The sequence below is a fragment of the Solanum lycopersicum genome, chromosome 8 (genome assembly GCF_036512215.1).
Source record: "Solanum lycopersicum chromosome 8, SLM_r2.1".
Classification (NCBI taxonomy): domain Eukaryota; kingdom Viridiplantae; phylum Streptophyta; class Magnoliopsida; order Solanales; family Solanaceae; genus Solanum; species Solanum lycopersicum.
In genome coordinates this window covers 3,761,447-3,786,342 of record NC_090807.1, presented here as the reverse complement: position 1 = coordinate 3,786,342, position 24,896 = coordinate 3,761,447, and the positions used below count along the sequence as shown (strand labels likewise).

The 24,896-nt window shown below is 26.8% G+C and overlaps 2 protein-coding genes across 2 annotated transcripts; one reads left to right on the top strand and one right to left on the bottom strand.

Moving 5' to 3' along the window:
• Positions 1-2,328: 2,328 nt before the first annotated feature.
• LOC101266242 (probable lysophospholipase BODYGUARD 3) lies at positions 2,329-7,247 on the top strand. Its single transcript, XM_004244609.5, has 4 exons — positions 2,329-2,893; positions 3,192-3,520; positions 4,059-4,258; positions 6,760-7,247. Exons 1-4 carry the CDS (start codon positions 2,329-2,331, stop codon positions 7,076-7,078), a joined length of 1,413 nt encoding a protein of 470 aa, XP_004244657.1. The 3' UTR covers positions 7,079-7,247.
• Positions 7,248-9,067: 1,820 nt separating this feature from the next.
• LOC101265943 (transcription factor bHLH14-like) lies at positions 9,068-12,283 on the bottom strand. Its single transcript, XM_004244608.4, has 2 exons — positions 11,618-12,283; positions 9,068-10,010 (listed from the first exon to the last, which is right to left on the bottom strand). The coding sequence occupies exons 1-2, from the start codon at positions 12,219-12,221 to the stop codon at positions 9,256-9,258; spliced, it is 1,359 nt and encodes a 452-aa protein (XP_004244656.1). The 5' UTR covers positions 12,222-12,283; the 3' UTR covers positions 9,068-9,255.
• Between the last annotated feature and the right edge of the window lie 12,613 nt (positions 12,284-24,896).

Sequence of the window (24,896 nt, the reverse complement as noted above, 5' to 3'; positions counted from 1 at the left end):
CATATCTTTAATTTAAAACCACAAAAATAAAAAATAAATCTTTCTTTTCTTAAACTCTATTCCAAATCAAATTATATCATTTTTTTAAACGAATAGAGTAAATGATTACGATTAATAATAAGAGTAAATTAAAAACTAAATATAAAATTATTTGTTCATTTCATAAAATGAACAAATATTATTGAATATCTCAAAGTATAATGAATAACTATTATTAAAAACGAAAAAAAATAAATAAAATATTATCTCTTGCACAAGGTATTTCACATTTAGGTTGTATAGGCAGTCTCCAATAACATAAGCAGCAATTGTTGATATAATCTATGACTCAATTTTTCGAAATATAATTTTACTGTTACTTCGAGATCCACCGGCTACGAAATAAAACATTTTAATGTCAACAGAAGGGGTTGACTTTTGCAGTTTGTGGGGATGGCAACTGCCAAACTCATGTGGCTGGGGATACTTAGCAATTAATACAAGCAGGTTTGGCAATTAAATTTGGATGCAATAAAGAAGATTCTCTACTTAAAAGAAATTCGAACTCAAAACATCTAATTAAAAACGATAATATATTTATCACTCCATCATAATCCTTAATTATATAATTTATACAAAATTTTAGCAAGATCCTTTATTATTTTAAGTGATGATTTAGCATTTAAATTTTCAACTAAATGCTTACACTTGTTAGCCAAAACATGGCATTACATCCCTTTTTATTGTCACGTAGCCACTTGGCATGCTTTAAGACTTTCCTATTAATTTCGAGTTGAGAGTATGCTTACTTATTTTTACGCTTTCTTCAACGAGCTACTTAAGTTTAAAATAAAAATATTTAACATAGATTATCATTTTGATATATCTTTATCGATAGATAAATTCACTTAATTATTATTTACCTAAAATAAAGAAAACTCTCGAATAAGTTTACTAAATATATATGTTGTTTTGTAACAACTTTATATAGATAATCGAAGCTCAGAAGTTAATTTTATTACAGCTATTGGAATTTTTTTTTTTCTAGAAACACTTTACATCATTTAATCTAACAAAAATATTCCATATTTCTAATCTAAGGTAGCACTTTAAGTTATACATATACGATATATAATAACAATGTAGAGACCGACTCAATTTGAAGCATTTTCTATGAAAGAATTACATGTTGTAATGGGTTAAAGGTGTTAAGGATCAAAATATTTAGGTGTTATCGGAAATTAGTAAATTCAACTGAATTTTGAAAGACCGTAGGTAAGAAGATAAACAAAAAATATATCATAAGAGATGAAAATATTTAATATAGTTTGATCAATCGACAAACATCCACAAGAGGAGATGAGCAATTCACTATATAGAAGAAAGACTATAATATCGAGAGAAATAACCTCACATAATTCACTCAGAATAAAAAGAGGTACACAATAGTGATAAATGTATCACTTGTGACTCACTGTTTCTCCTTTTACACAAAACTCTCAAAACTCATAGGACTACATTGTGAATGCTACCAAGTAAGAAGAAATAACCATCTGTTTTGTAGAGTCATAAATCTTTTTCTACGAGAAAAATGACTAGCAAAATATGGTAAAATTTGTGTTTTTTTTTTAGTAAAATGAAAATTCAATCATGATAAGAAATTCAGAAAAAAAATTCCAACAAAAGGTTACGATGGAGTAATAAGTACTCTTTATCTTGATTTTGATACCTAAAAAACTGAATCGTCATAGGTAGAAATTGTGTTACCCTCCTCTAATTAATCGAACCTCAAAGCAGATTAACGATAATAATACTAATACTAAAAAAAAAAAAATGTTAGTTGCATTCTCATATCTAAAATAAGATCTTAATTTTTATTTTGTGAGAGGTTCAACCACCACCAAACTTGTTTTTCTTAGTCTCCTATCAAACTTTTTTTTTCAATGTTAACATTAAAAGTTCACTCATTAGTTTACGTGTCTATATTTATTTATCTATATCCCCCTTTCTTCTCTCCCACCAAATTTTGAAACAAAGAACATCACAACCCCACACGTTATCCTTCCAATAAAATCAAAACTAACAACATTGTGTTATCATTTTATATATGTTTTACATTTTACTTATATTCTCTCAAAACACAATACCTTTTCTTTTTATGGTATTGTGACATTTTTTTTTTCTTTTCTTGTATTTGTATTCTTAGTGTCATTAGTTGTTTTTTTACAAACATCTAATGACACTAGAAACTTTAACATAATCTTTGTGACATACCAAAGCAAGTTCAAAACACCATCTTTGTGAATCTTGATGCCCTAAAATTTTCACTCTTTTTTCAAACGAATTAATATGTCGATTATCGAAAGGGTGAAATTAACATTCACAATGGCAGGGAGAATATTGAATGAAGTCATTAGTTTCTTTGTGTTCACAATTCTTGATGTTCTTGATTTTTTGTTATGTTATGTATACAGAGTAATTGATTTCATAGTGGAAGCAGAGTGGAAGTCCTGTTACTGCTCGTCAGTTAAACAAACCATGATGAGCAGTGACACAATCTTGGTCTCTGAGTCCAAGATTGTGTGTCTGACATCTTCTAGCCGCAATAAATTGCAGCTAGAAGAAATATCAGACACATTGTACACGCGATCTTCGCTTGTATCTGAAGTATCGAAATTTACTATGAATGAGCTTAAAAGGCTCAAATTGGAGAATGCTGCCCCAATTGTGAAAAGAGGAGCTCTACGCTCAACTTTTACTGTGAACTCAACTATTGTCGAGATGCTGCAAGGCAAAATTAGTGGCTTAAAGTCAAATATTGGTCCGAGATGGTCGGATTGTGATTGTAAAACTTGTAATTCTTGGACTTCCTCTTCCAGAGATTCACTTTTTGTACATATTGACGGTGCCAAAGGTAACTACTCTTCTCTCTTATCTTCGGGTTCAAAATGAGTGTCACTTTAGAAAATCAGTAAGGTCCGTCTTTTTCACTATGTTTCTTCAAATCTACTCTTTCTCAAGATGAAAGGTAATTTGAGGAAATATAAAGTAATGTTACGCTTAAAAGGAAATTCCGCTATTTCAATTGGTTGACTTTTTCATTTTCAATATAAGAAAGAGGCTAATGTTGCTAAAATGTTACTTATTTTAGTCAAAAGAAGTATTTTTTTTTACAAGTTTAATGTGGTTTATTTGTGTTGTTATAAATACAGAAAACGTACAAGAAAATGTGATTTTCATTCATGGATTCATTTCATCATCAGAGTTTTGGACAGAAACTCTGTTTCCAAACTTTACAAAGGGTACAAAATCGAAGTATCGATTATTCGCGGTGGATCTACTAGGATTTGGAAGAAGTCCGAAGCCAAAAGAGTCACTTTACACCTTAAGAGAACATCTAGAGATGATTGAAAAATCAGTACTAGAGCAATACAATGTCAAATCTTTTCACATTGTGGCACATTCATTGGGATGCATATTGGCACTGGCACTTGCTGTAAAGCATCCTGCTTTAGTTAAATCCCTAACTTTACTTGCACCGGTAAGATATCAAATTTCTTTTTTTATTACGATTAGAAAATCGTTCAATTTTATCTATACATTAAAATTTTTTATATTAACCAGAGCCCCGTGGGAAAGGTGAAAAGAACTCTATATAGTTTTAATTAGTGGATCTTACGTATCCAAATTTTCCACCAAATAAAAAGTCAAAACTATAGTTTAAAATTAACTCAAGGGCAAAAATTGAGACTTTTTTTTAGAGTGGGGCAGGGACGGAGCTAGAAGTCATGTTACGAGACATGTTCATATTCCTTGTTTTATTATTAAGAATATTCAAAAAATCAAATTAAGAACTTAGTTACTAACATCTGATGTCGTTATCCTAAGTATATGAGTTGCTCAATTTTCGAATGTACATGAGCAAATGTCACTAGCTAACCCTCGATATTGATAAATTCAAATTTATTAGAACTCAGTTACTAACACCTGATGTTGTTATCCTAGAATGTAAAGAAAAGATTCATGTACAACTTTATCAATTGATATCATTTTGTTTTGTGATGCTATATATATATTAGCCATATTTTCCAACACCAAAGGGAGAAGAAGCAACGCAGTATATGATGAGACGAATCGCGCCGCGACGAGTATGGCCTGTGATTGCATTTGGGGCATCGTTAGCTTGTTGGTATGAGCATGTTAGTAGAACAATTTGCTTACTCATCTGCAAAAACCATCGTTTGTGGGAATTTCTCACCAAACTCATCACCAGAAACAGGTATGTTTGTGTTTGTGTTTTACTCTTTGTGTTTGTGTATGATTTCAATATTGTGCCAAATTTTCCTACCAACACTAACTATAGTCTATATTTTGTCAAAAATCTCTAATGGAATTAGGTTTTATTGTCCAAACTACCTTCACCAATATCACGTGTCTATGACTCACTTTCTATTTTAGTCACTCTAAAAAAGAATGATAGATTTCTATATTAAGTAATAGTTTAACTTTAGAATGACTATTTTACCCTTAATGAAATGATTTATAGTCACACAAACATTTGATCATTTATTTTAGACCACAAATTTATAAAGTCAAATAAAATGGGACGTATGGAGTAGGAAAATTACTTGGAAGAGTGTTAATTTTTTTTTGAGGAAATTAGTGAAACTCTTATTGAGGAAAATAATGAGAGATTAATGAAAAAGTGTAAGTTGATCACATTATATATTAAGATTAATTGTTGGTTTAATTTAATGATAACATAAATTATATTTAATCCTATTATACACATTCAATAATATTCCTCTAGTACTAAGTTCCGGTACAACTACACATTGTTCGAGTATTTATGATCATCAAACTTTATCTACAAACTTCTTTTTCTTACTGGTATCATGAATTTAAAAAAATATTTTTAACATGATATGATATTATTTCATTTTTTTCTACCGAGTGATCATAAAGTCATACCAATAACCTTTTTTTCCCTGTGAAATTTTATTTGCATTAAATTAGGAAGCAGTGCACAACAACCTTCTTCATAACTCTATACATCGCTGTTTTAATAAATGTCCATGCCAAAAAATATGAATATGATATAAATGGGTGTTACTTAAATCAAATCACACACCCACCAACTGCATCTACTGCTCCAACTCCCTTTTTCCTGGTTTTGCTCAAATGATTTATTATCTCAGTCATTCGTGTAAGATAGTTTGATTATTTTATTTCATTTTTTTATTAGAGATTTTTAATTTTATATCAAAAATTTTGAAAAGAATATTTTTTTAGTGATCGTTATGTCAGTCATTCATGTCAGATAGTTTAATTATTTTATATCATTTTTTATTAGAGATTTTTATTTTTATACTAAGAGATTTGAAAAAATTATTTTTTTAGTGATCGTTATGTCAGTCATTCATGTCAGATAATTTTATATTATTTTTTATTAGTGATTTTTATTTTTATATTAAAAGATTTGAAAAGAGTATTTTTTTTTAGTGATCGTAAGAGATTATTTTTAGGGGCAAAATTGTCTTTCTCTCTTGGAATTAATGGTTGATTTTTGATAGGTTGTTGTTGCATTAATTCTTTATAATTAATTAATCCGTATAAATTGTCAGCCAAGTCGGTTCTTGACCATTGACCCAAATAGTAACGTAGGACAGTGGAATTATAAATGACAACATAAAATTTGTTGGTAAGTAATTGAATTCTGTTGAAACATATTTTCTTTGTAGAAAAAAAACCTAATGATTTACATTGTCGGTATAATTTAACATAAACATAATAATAATAATAATAATAATAATAATAGGATAGTTACGTATTTTTACAAACTCACCAACTACTAATGTTTAAGACTTGAGAGCAAGTGGTTGCATAAATACCCACAACTACTAATGTTTAAGAGTAAGTGATTGCATAAATACCCACACGAGTCGAGCGTAATGCTGAAACTATTTCATCCTTAATAAGAAATCACGTTTAAGTTTTGGTTGTAGAGAAAGAGCGATTTAGATTTAGTCTTAATTAGGGTTTGAATATAGGCTCTGAAAACTGGATAGAAATTAAAAAAAAAAAGAAGCGATCGAATAAATATCTTTTGCATATTATAAGTACATACTCTCTCTGTTTAAAAAAGAATTATCTTCTTTCCTTTTTAGTTTGTTTAAAAAAGAATGATCTCTTTCTTTTTTTAGTTACATTTTAATTTTAGTTTTCCACGTGACTTGTTTAAGGTCACAAGATTAAAGAACAATTAAGTACATTTGACATAACTTTAATTTAAGACCAGAAAAATTCAAAAATCTTCTTTGTATTTTTAAATTTCGTACCAAATCAAACCAGATCATTATTTGTGAAATGGAGAAAGTAGAACTTATACTTCTTACTAAATCATCTCCATTCTCCAATAAATTTTTTTTTTTGTTAAATGTAATTTAACAAACAAATTACCTTAATCAATCTCTTTTCTGTCTTTCAATAGCATTAGTTTTTTGAACAGTAGTCTTAAAGCAATGATAAAATTTTTGATATATATATATATATATATATGCTTGTATTAAACTCCTTTCACTATTGTGGCTCTTCCCATTCATTTATCATAATGACAATATTAGTCACATAAACAAAGTAGTAGACTTGTCCTAGTTATGACATCCAATACCCTAGACCCCCTATTAAATACGAAATGTTTTATATATCAAAAACTCTTTTTTTTTAACATCGTATTCAATTATGATGATCGATAATTCGATATTAACTATATATATACAGGATAAGAACATACCTAGTAGATGGATTTTGCTGCCACACACACAATGCAGCATGGCATACACTACACAACATCATTTGTGGTACTGCTGGAAAAATAGAAGGATACTTAGACATGGTGAAAAATCGTCTAAAAGGCGAAGTCACGGTGATTCATGGTGAAGATGATGAACTTATCCCCGTCGAATGCAGCTACAATGTTCAGTCCAGAGTCCCTCGTGCTCGCGTTAACGTTGTCAAGAACAAAGATCATATCACCATTGTTGTAGGAAGACAACAAGCTTTTGCTAGAGAACTTGAAGAAATTTGGAATAATAATTAATTCCACAAGTAATTAATTGAACTATTTTCTACAAGTGTTTTGATTATTTTCATGATCCTAAAGAAATGTTATTACTTGTTACGTACGTACCATATATCATTTTATTTTTTTTAATCATAAGTTAAAAACGATATCCAATGAAGAAAAATTAATTTGGATATAGTTAAAAGCTTTATTGGACTAGGATAATTTTCATTTTTTTTTTGTTGTTGTTGTTGAATATCAGGCCACGAAATATCTTATATTAATATTGTTATTATTGAAGTGTGTAATCATCTGATCATTTTCTTAGATAAATCGACCTTAATTCGATTCAAATATTCATTTGCCTACTCAATCGATCACTTCGTTCTTATAATAAAGCAGTGGATTTTTAAAATATATATATTAAAAACACATACTTCTTCTATTTCAATTCACTTGTTTTACGTGTTTAATTTGATACGAAGTTGAATCTTATAATTTTAAATTAATGATATATTGAATGTACCAAATTGTTTTTAAATTTTGCGTTCTTAAAAAAAAAAATAAGATAAATAATTTATAATGAAGGGATTATTTGATCATTAACCAATAATTAGGGGTATCCCATGGATAAGAAACACATGCATGAAATATAATATAGTGAAGAAATAGATGAAAGCTCTATTATATATATTGTGGCTAAAAAGATATTATAGTTGGCACTGCTATTAATAGCTCTTTCATTATTAATTAGCTAAGAATATAGTAATATAATAATAACATTTTAGGAAAATAATTAAAGAATAGATGCATTGACAGGTGAAGGTGGAGATAGGTGATCTTACTATTGAAACTTTTGAAGGACAAATAATGGAGTTTATATTATAAGAATTAGACATCAAATCTAATTAGAGGAATTAAAAGTCATTTACTTTTGATAAAGGTTAAATACTTTTGGCTACTTTGCTCTTGGCATCTTTATAATCTTCATAATTAATATAATTTAAAAAAAATACCTAATTCTCAGGCCCAAATATATTTTGTATAATAATAAATTATTCAACACACACCAACTATGTACTTTTGTTAATATCAAAATATAGACTATGAATTTCATTATAGATCCCCACAAATTGAAATATAATAATAATAAGATACTCCTTCATATAATTAGTGTAAGTTGTACCTCATTCATAATAAAAAAATTTATCGAGTCCGAAGCATAAAGGATATAAAATATTAACAAAAATTTCATAACGGTATATAAAATTTTATATTAACCAAAACGGCAAAATCGCTGGAACAATAGCGATTTCCTCCACCGGAAAAAATCATTTTTATTTTAAAAAAATTCAAATAAGATGTGTGCCATCGATTTTCATGAATTCTTTTTTTAAAAATAAAAAATAAAAACCGCTGCCTTAAAGATTTTTTTTAATATAAAAAAATCACATTTTGCAAAATCGTTGCAGTAGCAGCGATTTTGCTTTTTCCGGCGGAAGGAATCGCTGTTGTTCCAGTGATTTTACCGTTTTGGTTATATAAAATTTTATATACCGTTTTATAATTTTTGTTAATATTTTATACCCTTTAGGCTCCAAACTCAATTTTTGTCAATGATGCATGATTCGAATTTGCTTAGACATTGAATTTGACCTTCTATCCTCTTCTATTTAAACATATCACGATTTTATATACGATAAAATTCAAATACATGTCACAATTTTATACACGATAAAATTCAAACACGTGGCATGTGTCTAACCTTATACATCACTTATCGTGTTCTTACCATTTGATCAAAGCCTTGGAAGAGTTTTGTCTATTTTCTTCCTATATGACCTAACATAAATTTATATTTGAGTTCCTCTGAGAGTTTTGAGCATTTTAAAGGACAAAACACAACACATTTCTTATTGTTAATAAAGATTGAAGGCCTTTTTTCTTGATAATGGTAGTAATATTCAATCGGTTGAAATTATCAATTGCATTTTGTTGAAAATATCATCAACTAATAAAAATATGTTTTATCTAATAACTTAAAATTTTAGATAAGATAGTTACACACTACATGATATGGTATCAGAGCAAACAAAAGTCGCTCTTGATGGTCACACACGTTACATACAAGCTAATTAAACGAACTAACAAATACAAATACACACATATATATGAATTACATAGAATAATACTATATGCTTAATACATATCAATTAATTCTCCATAACACTTAATTTTGAGATGATAGCAGATTTCAATGTTTCCTCATTCGAAAACTCCTCAGGAACCCTAATCACGATATCTTGAAGCATCAAATCTTTAACACTGGAAATACTTGCATGGTAAATCTGAAATTTCATTTCTTTCATCGCGTTCATCAATCTAGTACATGGATAGTTCATATCCAGAGATTGAACCCGAATCACACCTTCAGATCCAATAATTTTCACTTCAATTTCCATCCCGTTTCGTACCCCGTTGCTAGAAAATAATGACTTGTTGTTTGCCCCATGATCAGTTACAATAGTGGAGGATGCACTATGAGAATCGTGTTGTTCCATAAGTATATGTTTTTTCTGGGGCTCGATTAATTTGGATTCTAAATTTTTAATTTTAGCTTTAAGTTCATTGATATAAGTAACTGCGTCACCTAGCAATGAAGCCTTGTCCATTTTGGACACGTATGGGACTACGCTCCGTAGAGCGTAAAATCTATGATTTAACTTTTCCCTTCTTTTTCTCTCTGCCTCTACGTGAACATCCATAGCCATTTCTCGTCTTATATGGCTCGAATCACCCTTCTTTGCTCGTTTTATTGACCCATTCATAACATTGTTGATGGTTAAAGAGTCATCATTTTCGAAATCAGAAATACCCGATTCAGATAATAAATTTCCGATAGTCATTTCTTGCTTTACTATTATATTAGATCCACATTTTGCAACCTTATGATCATCTCCCAAGGTTACTGTTGAGACATAATGTAATTAAATAAATGAGAATCCCAAAAAAAATAATTAAAATTATACTATTTCTATTAACTTTTAAATGAGATGAATCGCATAATAATAAAATTATGCTCACTCAAAATACCTTAATTAATGTGTAAATGAGAAATCATACTCATGTTGTTGTATGATCTAAATATAGAGACTAATATTGAGCTCAAATAGGTTTTCATTTTTTGTATCTCTAAAACACATCCACAATTTTTTGGTCCAAAAATACTCTCGATTCAAATTTAATTTAATTTAATTCTTTTATTAATAAGTTAATTCTCCTATTTGTTCTAAAATATAATTTCTTATTTATTATAGTTCTTAATATTAGTTAACTTCAAAATATTCAAGTCTAAAAAATAAAATAAATAATTTATTGTGTAGAAATGAAGGATAAAATTCTTACTAATAACAACAGAACAAAATTTTTACTCTTCATTTTTACATAATAAATTATTTACTTTATTTAACGTTTTGTACACATTTATTTTATGTTTTTTAATTTGTGGAGTGATTTTTTATTTATTTTGATTAATTTTGTAAATTATATTCAAATCATCTTATTAAAATCTTATTATATTGATATTTGATGTTTTCTTTAATTTAATTTTTAATAAATAACATATAATAATAATAATAATAATAATAATAAATCATTTATTTTATTCTACTAGGAACCACTATACATGGGCATCGAAATCCATCTTATGATGGCTAACACTACACTAAATTTTCTTCTATTTTATTCCCAAAAAAAATAAAATAATGTACTCTCATTATTGATGGTAATAATAACAGGTCTGCATTATTGGATCAGGATGAAATTTAGTAATAAGGTAACAAAAGGTCAGAGAAAAAAAAAATAAAAAAGTCTAAAAGAATAAGATTTGTATTATTTATTTTTAAACAATAAATATTTTATATGAATTTTATATATTTAAATATTTTAAACTTTCTGGAATGAGCCAATAAAAATTTGAATAAAATAAAGAAATATCTTTTAGAACAAATATAAGAAATTTACTTTTTAGTTTTAAACAATAAATATTTTGTTTAATTTTTATTAGTTAAATATTTTATCATTTTCGAATGAGCTAATATTAAAAATTTGAATAAATTGAGAATTATCTATTAGAACAAATAAAAGAATCAACTAATTAATCACTAAAAGAATCCAATTAAATTAAATTAAATTTGCGTTAATATTATTTTTAGATCAGAAAGTGGAAGGAGGGGAATATTTTTTTAACCAAAAATAAAGGTGGAGGGCCAAAAGGTGAAATCGACTGAGACATTTTTAATATTAAAGGGTATTCTTGATTTTTTTTCTTAAATAAAATCCTTTCGTTTTTAAGCAAAAAGTAAAATAAAAATTAACTGTGACATTATACTATATTTTTAAAAGTCTTTTTTTTCTTTTTTAATGTTTGTTATTGTCATAAATTTTAAAAGTCTTTCTTTTCTTTTTTAATATTTGTTACGATGTAATTTAAATATCTCATATAAATTTTTAAAAAAACAATTAGATAAAACGATTATACAGTTCAAATCAAAACTAAAAACTTAAAATATGTACCTTGATTGACAGGTAGATGAGAAGTCGTATTCATGTTATTATTTGATCCAAATAGAGACCTAATGAATTGAACAAATTCCCAATTTTCTTGAATAACATCAGAGGAACCCAATTCAACAACACCACTAGTCGTAGAAATACACACAATCGTACGTATTCCATGTAAATTAGCTTCTTTAGCTCTCTCACAATTATAAATTTGCAATTCGTAATAGCTAGCTAGCCACACGTGTGAGGCCGAGGTGTAAGCTCGTATAACGAGGTCATCATCGGCCACGAAACATTGTGGCATAGACACCATATAAAACCACTCTGTATCCGTAACGTTATTATTTGTTTCACTAATATCATTGAAACCAAATTTCTTCTGAAATTGATGATATTGACCATGACCTGTTTTCGTGGAACCTGTTGTGTCTTTAGTTCCGCGAAAATGGCCATCGCCCCACGATAAAATGAGACGGTTATTAACGTCCTTGGATGCTTGCCAAAAAATGGCATAAACCCACCATTCTTGACGATTGTGGATTATATATTGAAGGGTTTTTTGAAGTGTGTTTGGTTGTGAAGGAGTTGATGAAGTAGATATATTTAAATTTTCCATTTTCAACTAGTACAATTTCTATTTGGGAAAATTAGTAAAGACTTAAATATAAGTGACAATCGAAGGAATGACACCATTTTCACGTGGTCTTAAAAGATTATTATTTATTTATTTTCCTTTAAATATGCACCTTTATTCCATTTTGTATATTCTTTTTTTAAAAAAATTATATAATATAATTTGATTGGACAAAAACTTTTGAGAAAAATGAAACTCGCAATCTTATATATATATATATATATGTTATATTATTTTTGTGACTATAGTACAATATAATATATAAAAATATCATTTAATGCGATCTTTAACTAATATATATATGTCTTTCAACTTTGAGTGTGTATAAGTAGGGTGTAAAACATGTATAAATTGAATGTGTAGAAATTGTGTTGTCCTACATAACAACTTGTGGGGACTATATGGCATCGAACGTATATTATGTGACATGGAGAATGTTAAATTTAAGTATTTATTTGTGGACAGATACCAACTAAGGCCAAATTAAAAAGTACTTTATGTATTATACCAAAAAATTGGTCTTATACATGTAAAGATCGTCCTCAAGAGTGAAATAAGAATTTGTATTGATTTTCAAATTTAGAAAGGTATGTGTCATTCATTTTCAAACTAACAAAATAAGAAAATATTTCTGTCATTGTTTTTTTTTTTCATCATAAGAATTTGTATTGATTTCAAATTTAGAAAGGTATGTGTCATTCATTTTTTTCAAACTAACAAAATAAGAAAATATTACTGATTTGCTGTCATTGTGTTAATGGACAAATATACCTCAAACTATTATAAGTGATAGTAGATATTTTTCGTTATATTTTTGGGATATTAGTGTTTCTGTCATTAAAAAATTAGAGCATATATACAATTTAAACTGATGTACATGCACGTATTATAATATTATTCACCAACCGACATTTATTAAATATTGGATCGATGGATAAGATTCCATGTGCATGTTCTTATTTAGTCTTCTGTTAGAGTTAGGAACATATATGTTCTAGTTTTTGGATGGCAAGAGCAGCAATGTCCCAAAAATATGACACAAAATATATATGCATATCATTTACGATAGTTTGGGAGTATATTTATTTTTTTAATCGCAGGAGTAACTCAAAGAACGACACTTTTTTAAATTTCATTTTTAATTGTTTTTTTAAAAAAATTTGCTGTTTAAGTGTCTTTAATAATATATCTCAATAGTCCTAAAATTAAGTACTTTTGATACATACAAAAAAAAAACGTTTTTATAATTATATAAAATGAAACTGACAATTGTACTATTAACTCATAACAGTGCAAAAAGAGGAATCTTTTAGTAATAATTGATTTCATACGTAAAAAATAAAAAAAATTATGCAAGTGCCTTGACTTAATTGTTTATTTGTGTCTTGTGTTTGCTTTTCTTAGTGCTTCTGGTTTTTTAGGCGTATAATATCTAAGATTATTAATATTAAATATATATAAAATAATTACTATGTAGACATAATAAATTTTTATAGTGAGGTGATTAGTATGTCGACGATCTCATAGTTATTATCTTCGGTTTGAAGGAGTTTTTCACGAAATTTTTTTTTATTTTCAAGTTTACACCTTTTCGTCATAACATTTATGTTATATTCACTTTGTTCATTTTTAGTTATTTGTTATTACAAATAGTTACTTAATAATACTTGTCAAGATTGAAAAATCAAGAGATAATTTATCATATTTTATTTATTTTACTCTTGATATTAAATATATTTACTGTTTAATATATTTTCCATAACATTAAATTTAATATATTGAACGAGTAATTTTATCCTTATTATTTATTATTTCTTAAAGTATGTGACTATTGAACAAGACTTTACTTTAGCTAAAATAATATTTAATGTTATGATCTTTTTGGTAAATACCCATGATTTTATGTCATAATTGAACACCGCATATATATCATGTTATGTCTATTTTTCCTTTGATAAACTCGCTTTGTTTAGAGAGTACTAGTTATTCAGACGCTAATTTAAATTTAATGAGATTAAATATAAACTAAATTTTTTTAAAAAAATGAGAGTCATAATCAAGAACTTCCTTGTCATTAATAATGTCTTGAGAATTAAAGAATATTTAGTGTAATTACGATATTGTTTGTGTGCATGCATATTGATTGGAGTAATAATTTTCTTTTTATCCTTATGGGATCGTCATGATTACTTTAATAATAATCAAAATTCTTCATGTTAGTGCATGTATTTTCACTTTGCTCCGTCCATAATTATTTTAATAATTAAATTCATTATGTTACTTTCAATAAATTGTTCTGTCTAAATCCAGTGTTTTTTCAACTGATCACTATAAGTCTTCTCTAATATACATGTTTTTTTCACTGTCTCAAATATTAATTCTCCAATTTTTTAGATTTAGCAACTTGACGATAATTAATTAATTAAGTAAGTAGGGCATGATGAATTATTCCTTATTAGTTCACTCAATCGGTATATGTTCACCGTTCTTATTTATATGTCGTTCTTACTAAGAATATATAATTTTGAATATTTTTCATTTAATAAAATTAACGTACAAATGACATTATTTTCTTTATTTTACTTTTAACTTGAAAATATGAATTTGATCAACAAAGAAAAACTAAATGATTAAAGAAAACACAAAGTAAGGGTATAGTGGTAAATTTTCCTAATTTCTTAAGGAACGTGAAATCTAAAATGGTGACATAAAAATAAGAACGGAGGGAGTAATAGGATTCTTGTTGATTTTGTATGTGTTTCGTTCAACTAATTGATTCTCTCGCTGTTTTTTTCATAACCAGTACTCCTTTTATCTCAATTTATATATCAGTACTTTTCATTTTTCTATAGTCAAATAATTTGTGTTTGACTGAAAATTCGTGCATGGATTCTTCAAATTTTTTAAAATAGAAGTTACATATTTATAAATTTCGTATAAAATATTATAAGTCACAATAATTATTAATTCAAAATATCTAAATAATATTTTTAAAAATTACTATTAAAAAATACAATTTATTCGAATCTCAAAATTAAAAAAAGAGTGTGATATAAATTGATAAATATAAAATTTTATGAATACCAAGAACTTTAAAATTAATAAATAGCCAATAACTAGTGCTTCTGGAAGGAAAAAAAAAATATCAAACCTCAATCACATCAAAAGGAATGATGATTTATGTATAATTAAGTTACAATATGGGGACAACTTCTATTTTCTTTGACTATGCAATATGTTGTTTTAATTATTAATCAACAAGAGGACAATTGGGGATGTGAATCACAACATTTATCTAGCCCCCAATTCCTTTAGGACTATCATAATGTTTTGAATATTGACTTCAACCCATGTTAAAATTATTAATCTGAATAGAATTTTCACGTGTTTAGCTTAAGAAATTATATATGTTCAAACTGCGCTGAACAATACTGTAGTAGATTATTTTTTCAAACAATACCATGTTATTAATTGCAAAATCATTTTCTTGGCTTGCCCATTTTATATGTATGTATAATTTGTTGAATTTTACACTTTTTCTATGTGTAAATATAATTCCTTGAATTATTCATGTTAGAGAGTACCCACTCTGTGGATATATAATATGCATGTGTCTGAATTAGTGTATAAATTGCTTTAAAAAATTTATTTTTTTTCAAAAAAAAAAAAAGGAAGAGAAATTATATATTTATTAAAGTTGAAGTCTATCTGAAAATCTAGAAAGTGACACCAATGCTTCCATTTAAAAAGAAAAAGTGAAGTCTGGTTGATTAAATTAAACAAAACAACTAGATAATATGATAACTAATATATATAAGGTTTGTTGCGGATAAAATGTACATAGATTTTATTCATATTTCATAAAGATAATAAAATTATTTATACTCATATTTTATAAAGATAATGAAATTGTTTATGACAGATCCTTTACGTAAAATGTACAAAAACAACTACGATGTGTTTGGGGTTTGCTAAACTCAAATATGTTTATTAACCTAATATTTAATACGACTAATTAAGCAAATTAGATCCTACTTTTTTCGTTCACTATTATTTATCATGATTAATATTTTGAGTTAAATTATAAAAAATTTAACTAACATTTTAAGATGTATTTTTTTTATCATATCGATATGCAATATATAACAATTAATCGTATTTTTTATATAATTTTTAAATATTTAAATTTCTTTAAAACATCATATTAATATAATTTAATTTAACTCTAAAAAACAGTTAAATTAAATTTTAAAAAACATAATACAACGAATAAAAGTTGACGAAAAGAGATATCAATAATCTCGATAGTAGTGTATCATGTGAGGGAACACATTAAAGAATTGGATTCAATTGTTTAAAATAATATGTTTCATATGGGCTGCTTTGTTTTTATTTTATTATTATATTTTTTTGTATCACAGTACATGCGTCAAAATCATTCATTGAACTTTGATTATTTCTAATATTCGTTATATACTATATAACTATTTCTAAAAACGTTCATTACGCCTGCAGTAGAGGTGTTAAGTGGGTCAATACCTGTAATATAACGCTGATTTCAACATATTTTAATATAATTTTAAGTGAATAAATATAAAGTAACTTTTTAACAGTAAGTAATGGGCTAAAAGTATCATAAAAAATTAAGTAATTTGAAATAGTATCTAAATTCATCGAGAAAAATATCCAATTTATCCCTCGATGTTTTACACGTACGAGACCATCCTTAAATTTGAGCTTTGCTAGGGTCAAAGAGAAAAAAAAAGACATTTTAAAATGAGAAGATATTATTAGACGAAAATTTTAATATCTGATAAAATTAATTATTTTATTTAAATTCGACCTAAAAATGGACGTGATGGCATTCGTCTTATCTCACCAAGACAAGTCAGCCTAAAACTCAACCATTACAATAAGTACGGAAATAAAATATAAGTAACTTAATAAAAATCCTAAAACTTGGTAGTCACGTGTACAAGCCTCTAAAATATTACAATTGATTCAAATGAAAATTCAAGTATCAAATGAACTTGTTTCTAGAATAGAACAAGATCATAATTAAGGAGAAGAAAGTCTGCTGAGATGGAAACAGCTACCTCAAAATCTCCAAGAAGTCTGGGAAAAGAAGAGAATGACAAGTACAACAAAAATCCAGGCTCATAACCTAAAAAAAAGTTTGTAGAAGCAAGGGGTGAGTACCAAACCACACGGTACTCAACAAGTAAACCTCTAAACACAGGCTAAGGGGATGAAATATGGGTACTCCTACCACCCCCAACCGAACCTCCACAACTACAACCTGCATTAAAAAATCAGCCCAACCTAACAGCTCACAGTTTACATAGCACGTAGCTCAATAACAACAGTTAGACAAATTACATATCCTCAACAACAACACTTTAACAAATTACATATCCTCAATAACAATACTTCAACAAACTACATATCCGCAATAACAAGCTCAATATTGATCAATTACAAGTTCCGCAGAAAGGCAATCAGAAGATCAGCAAAACACGATATCAAATTCACTAATGATAAGTATGTGCAATGCAATGTCAAGTATAATGATGCATGTCTGACCTAGTGATACACACGCGTTGTCTCTCAGTCCGGGACCCATGGGGGACATATCTATCCATGCATCTGTCGCGGCGCACGACACGACCCTCGATATTAGTAACTATCGCGGCGTGCGATACGTCCCTCGAAATATAGTATCCATCGCGGCGCGCGATACGTCCCTCGAAGTGGTACATCCTCTTAAGTACCCATTCTTTCTCAATGCACATAACACTTGTCACAACCAATGCCTCAGAATAATGCAGATGACAAGTTCACACAAATAATGAGGAGATGACCATTTTCATAACATCGCACAATTCACAACCACACAAACATGAAGTTACATCAACAATGATTCAACAAGCCTTCAACCCTTTCTCAACACAATACACATAAACAATTAATCACATTGCCTTTTGCCTTTTGTTATCCCCATTTTTTTCATCATTAGAATTAATCAATGTGGACGAGTCAACCCATCACCAATTCCGTTACTCCCAAACATATACCACAAGAAAATACACACATTTCATACACTTAACCAGAGTTTAGAAATCCACTTGTCTCAAATAGTCGAACAATGACTCCAAAACTTGAGCCTTCCTCTTTTGGTTGACTTCCAAACCAATAAAATCCATTCAAATAAATAACCACGATATGATTTCGAAACTAACAACATTCATATTGCTATATCTCTAGCTTAGACCCAAAACTCATCCAAATTTATAATAAAATTTCTAAATCTTTATTCCAACCAATTGATCAAATCTCATATTTTCTGAATTTCAAGTTTAGAGTTAAATCTTAATTCTCCGAATAACATAATTATAATGATTTTTATATATCATAATGCACCCACTATTTAACACATATCTCAATATATCAAAACTTGAATCCTAATATGATAATCAAATGAAAATAATTAAAGCCGAAACTAACTGCCCAACACATCAATGGCGGACTACAAAACTATCTGCTGAAACCACTTATTTTCAATGTTCCAATTCATATTTATCGTTCCACTATTAATAATCCTAATCTTGGAGTAATCATTGTCCAATGATTGAACCATAATACTTATACATATTTATAACCCCAAGTTCACAAGCTCACATATTAGTATAAATTATACACGTTTTAACCTAAAAATCTATTCCTACTTACACAAAAATTTAATAGAAAGGATAAGAATAATTACGTTGATATCTCGAGATAAAAATATCGTTGTTTCTCCTCCTTTTTCCTTTTCTTTTCTTTCTTTCTTTTCTTTTCTTATCTGCGTATTTTTTTTCCACATATCGTTCCTTTTTTTTTCTATAAGCCGTGTGCGGCTTCAACCATTTAGGGCACTTTGCCCTTTTTTTTATTATTATTTTATTTATTTGACTTTCTTTTTTTCTATTTTTTTCTTTTTTCATTATTCTTAGCAACAAAATAATTCTTTATTAAATCTAAAAATTATGTCAATCATTCTTATAAGTCATATAAATTATTTACAAAATCTACTAAAAAAGTTAATATAATAACGCTGATTAAAATTTCTAAAACGACTAAGAGGATCATTAAAGATGTCTGACAAAATTAAAGTAGAATATACTTCTTTAATTGATTTGCAAATCTCAAGAAATGAGGATTTTTCATATGATTGGTGAATTATGTTAATTTATTTGTAAAATAATATAAGATATGTTTGTGTTTTTTCATTTCTAAGAATGCCCCATATTTTGCCAACAAATAATCAAACTTTGTTCGTCTCTTTTAATCATATCTTGATTAGATATTGATTCCATTGGCTGCTAATTAATTATATTTATAAACATTTTGACTTTGTTTGAAAATTATGGACAAATTTTTCATCATGGTCCATCATTAAAACATGAGATAAAGAGGTTACATTTTGAAATTAAATTGTGGATGATTTAAATTATTGATGGCTTGTCCTCTATTTCTCGATATCATTTCATTAAGAATTTTTTCCTTAATTAATTGATAATTGTAGTGTCGAAGACCCATGATTTAAGGTGAACGTACGATAAATTATTCTCTGTTAATACAAGGAATCTTAAAATATGAAACTTAGATATTAATTTTCATATTAGCTTGAATTATTTTAGAAACTAATGATTATAACTAGAACCTAACTAATTAAATTTCAATCATGCTAATTGCTAGTAAAAAATTACCTATAAAAATTCATGTCACCATCACTTGATTATTAAGTATTGATCATGCATATTTTTAGTGTATGTATACATTTTTAGTGTGTTATACATTTGTCTATAATTCCTTTCTGTGACCATTTTTTAGATTGAAATTTATGTATCCTTCTTTTAGTTTGTAAAGCTATACACATATAAAAAAAAAAAGATAATAGATATATATATATTTAATCAAAATTCTTTAAAATACTTAAAAGACCTACTAATAATAATTTTGATTCAAAAATGATTTCTCGCTTCAATATTTCTTGGTTAAGTGATGTTAAAATTGTAGAATTGAAAATTCAATATTTAAATAAAACAAAAAAGAGACAATGGAGTTCTTGGAAATTTTGGTAAACAAAGTCATGTTTCTAAAATAAATTATGGTAAAATAAATATGTGAAAAGGGTCTAATATACCCCTCAACTTTGTCATTTGGAGTTGATATATCTCTCGTTATGAAAGTGGCTCAAATATGCCCTTATCATTATACAAACAGCTCACATATACCCCTGCTATAACAAAATGGCTCACATGTACCCTTCATTTAACGGAAGTTAAAAAAATTAGTTTTAAATTTATATTTATTACTTTTAATTTTTTAAAAAAATTATTTAGGGACATATATGATTCTTCTATCAAAGTTCAAGGTATATTTTAATTTTTTTAATACATAAATAATTTCTTGACTTCTTTTATTATAATTATTTGAGTTTCTTATTCTTATTTTGTTTTTTTCTTTCATTCCTTTGTTTAAAGAAAAAAAATTTAAACTATTTTTTTTGTCTATATTTTAATTTGATTTTTGTATTCGAAGAAAAATATTTGGTCTTCTGCAATAAGTTTTACAAGAATATTAGTGAAACATAAATAAATCTGATTATCAAAATAAAAATTCTAAATTAGTCATTGAAACAAAAAAAAGTCAAAAAAATATGTTTGACGAGTATTAAATTTACTCATATGGAATTATATATTGTAGAAAAAAAATAATAAAAAGTTAGATTAAAATTCTCTTTTTTTTTCATTTCTGTTAGAGGAAAAAGGTATATGTGAACCATTTGTTTATAAGTAGGGGGTATATATGAGTTACTTTCATAACAAAGGTTATATTAGTTTCAAATGACAAAGTTGAGGAGTATATCAATAAATATAATATTCTTGTAACCTCACTATTAAGTGTTACAATAATGGTGTATATTAGTTAATCTCTCATAATCAATTTATACAATATGTTTCATCATAACTTGTGATAAAGTAATGACCCGCTTGTAAAAATTATGAATCGTTAGATTATATTTGCACAAATTTTATTAGGGTAAATCACATAAATATACCATATTAAAAAAAATATTTATCATTTATGTCAATATAATTTTTCTAATTAAATATAACAAATTTTAAGAATTAAAAATTTGTACTGTTAATTTTTATTCGTTTTTTCTCTGCGCTTTTTCTCTTCCTTCTCTTTTTTTTTCTTTCTGTGTCAATCTCTCTTCCTCCTCTCTTTTTTTAATTTTTTTAATTTTTATTTAAATAATTATTTTAAATTACTTTTCTCCATATTTCACTATTTTTATTAAAAAACACAACAAGAATAGGAATAGAAAAAACAGAAAATTTTGTACAATATGATGTTCTCAAATAGGAATTTCAAAATTTTAAAATTATAGAAACAAGAGTTAATCATCGATTGTCATTTTAAAAATTCAATTTTATGAATTTGTGATTAATTTGGATAGATTGTTCCTACAAATAAGTGAAATGTCGTTTGGAGTTTATATCCCAATTTTAAGAGAATTTGGTTAAGTTTATAATTTATTCATGAATAATACAAGTTTAGTTCAATCTATAGATTATTATCTTGTCTTTCGTTAGTTAAGATTTTTATTTATTATTATTTTTCTCTTCTAAATCAACTTTAATATTGTGTAATACACTTTTAATGCAAATTTAATTTATTTTGTAGTTTATTATTTGTTATATTAGATTACTTGTTTAATTCTTTTTTGACATAAGTTTAATTCACTCTATAGATCATTGTCTTGTGTTTCTTTGATTACAATTTTTATCTATGCTTAATTCAACTTTATTTTAATATTTGTGTATGGACTTTTAATACAAGTTAGTTCATTTTGCATTTTATTAGTTGATTTGTTATGATTGAATTACGTCTTTAATTCATTATTGATACAAGTTTTATTCAATTTACAAATCACATAATGCTCTTTCGTTTGCTACATTTTACAATCATGTTTAATTTGCTTCTCATTCAACTTTGATATGTGTGTTTTTTATTCAAGTTCAATTCATTTGACAATTTATTATGTTTCTTCATTTGTTACAATTAGATTACTTGTCAAATTTAGTTGATTATCTTAGTGGTAAAAGCAAAGATAATCTATAAGATACATATGATATAAGTTTTACTCATGGATAATATGAGTTTAATTCAATTTATAGATTGTTGTCTTGTCTTTTGTTAGTTACTTTTTTTATTCATTTTAAATTCTCTTTTAATTTAACTTTAATATTGTGCAATATAATTTTAAAGCAATTTAATTGATTTTGTAATTTTGAATTTATTTATTACTATTAGATTACTTGTTTAATTCATTATTAATACAAGTTTAATTTACTCTAGACCATTGTGTGTAATACATTTTTAATTCAACTTTAATATGTGTGTGATACATTTCAAATTCAAGTATAATTCATTTTTCAATTTATTACGTGTCTTCATTTGTTACGATTAAATTACTTGTGTAATTAATTAATTATTAATACAAATTTTATTCATTCTACGAATTATCAACTACTCTACGAAAAAAAGTAAAGAGAGAAACTAAAGGGAAAAAAACAACGAGAGAGTGCACAATAAAAAGAAAGCAAAACAAAAAAAAAGTAATGAAGAAGAGCAACAAAAAAAAAATTGGCAGAGAAAAAAAACAATAAAAAGAAAGTAAGAGAGGAAGAGCAACAAAAAGAAAAAAATTGACAAAAAAAAAAGAGAAAGAGCAAGCGAGCGACAAAAAATCTTATAATAATATATAATATTAGTTTATATTGATATAAATAATAATAATTAAAAAATATAACTAAAATAAGTAATTATTTTTAAAAAAGGATTCACTCAAGTAATTATCGAATTTTATTAAGTATAACAAAAATTTAAGTATAAATTTAAGGAATCCCATAGTGTAATACAATAATTGCATTCTATCCCGACAAATTTAGTATTTACTAATAATCCCTTAAAATTGTTGTGGCGTGATACATTAGTATGTTGTGATACATGGTAAATGATACACAGTAACTTAAAACTGTTAAGATTAAAAAGGGGAAAAATGGAACATTTAAATTTATTATCTAAATCAGCTTAAATTACGGTAACAGTTCATTAATAAGCATTAATTCAGCACATAATTGGATAACAATTTCAAATTTTGAAAATTAAAGATTATATCATCTAGTTTGAAGACATTTTTATGAACATCCAGTTATTAAACTTATTGATTGATACATGATAACAATTTTCAAAAACTCGTGATACATAGAAAACCATATGATACATATCAAATTCATGTATCAATGCATCGTCTAAACACTATAACACACTGAGTCGATATGTATCAGCAAGCACACTTGATGGCGCAGTTATTAAACTTATTGGCTGATACATGATAACAATTTTCAAAAACTCTTGATACATAGGAAATCATATGATACACATCTAATTCATGTATCAATGCATTGACTAACACACTATAACACACTGAGTACTTATGTATTAAACTTATTGTCTGATACATGGTAACAATTTTCAAAAATTCATGATACATATGAGATTCCTTTACTGAAATTTTTACTAATTTCAACAACAATGATTGCTGCTTCTTTTTTTCTTTTTTTGGTGTATTTTGTCAACCTTTGATTTAGATGATTCGCCAAAATCTTTGTTTGAATCCTTCTGAACATTCATAGGATCATGCAAAGACTTTTTTCTATTTTCTTTTCAATTTTCATCGTCCAAATCATAAATCCTTCTATTAGTAAAAGGATCCATTAATACGATGTAATAGAACAATGAACAAAAATTTAAAAAAAATAAAAAAAAAGAATGGATGATGGAGTAAGAAGAACAAGAAAACCTAGAGACGGCTGATGTACTATAGCAATGAACAAGAAGAAAAAAAAGAAGAAAATAAGAACAGATGATGGTTTAAGAAGAAGAAGAAGAAGACTATAGACGGATGATGGAGTAAGAAGAAGAAGAAGAACCAGAGAACAATGGTCCAATTTTCAGAAATTTCAAATTTTTTGAATTTGAAATTCAAAATTTCATATTAAATGTTGTGAAACGTTTTTAATTAAAATTAATAATTCAAAATTCAAAAAGTGATTCAGAAGATTGAGTGTTTTAGTGGAGAAAAAATAGGCATGATATTGGGGAAATGTGTGTTATAGGAGAGAGAACACTATGTATCTCTAAACTTCTACTAAAATTAAAAAAGGGAATTATGTAATATTTAAAAAAAGAAGGAAAAGTTAGAGAATACTAAACTTATAAGGGAAAATTGTATAAAATAGCAAACTAATAACCTAAATTAAATAGAATAGCTAGGGTTTGATTTAATTGTGCTCCATAGCAAACATTATCTAAAATTTGCCAGCGTCTCTCTCCCAGGAATCTCGCTCGCCACTCTCCATTCTCGCTCGCCTCTCTTGCTTTATACACAAAAGTGTATAATTCTGTTTCTGTTTTGTATAAAGCGAGAGAAAATTGTATATACACGTGCAAAAATGTATATCTTCGTGTTATACACTTAATTATACAATTTACAAACATTTTACTTCAAAAATTGCAGAGAAAAAGGCCAACGAATTATAC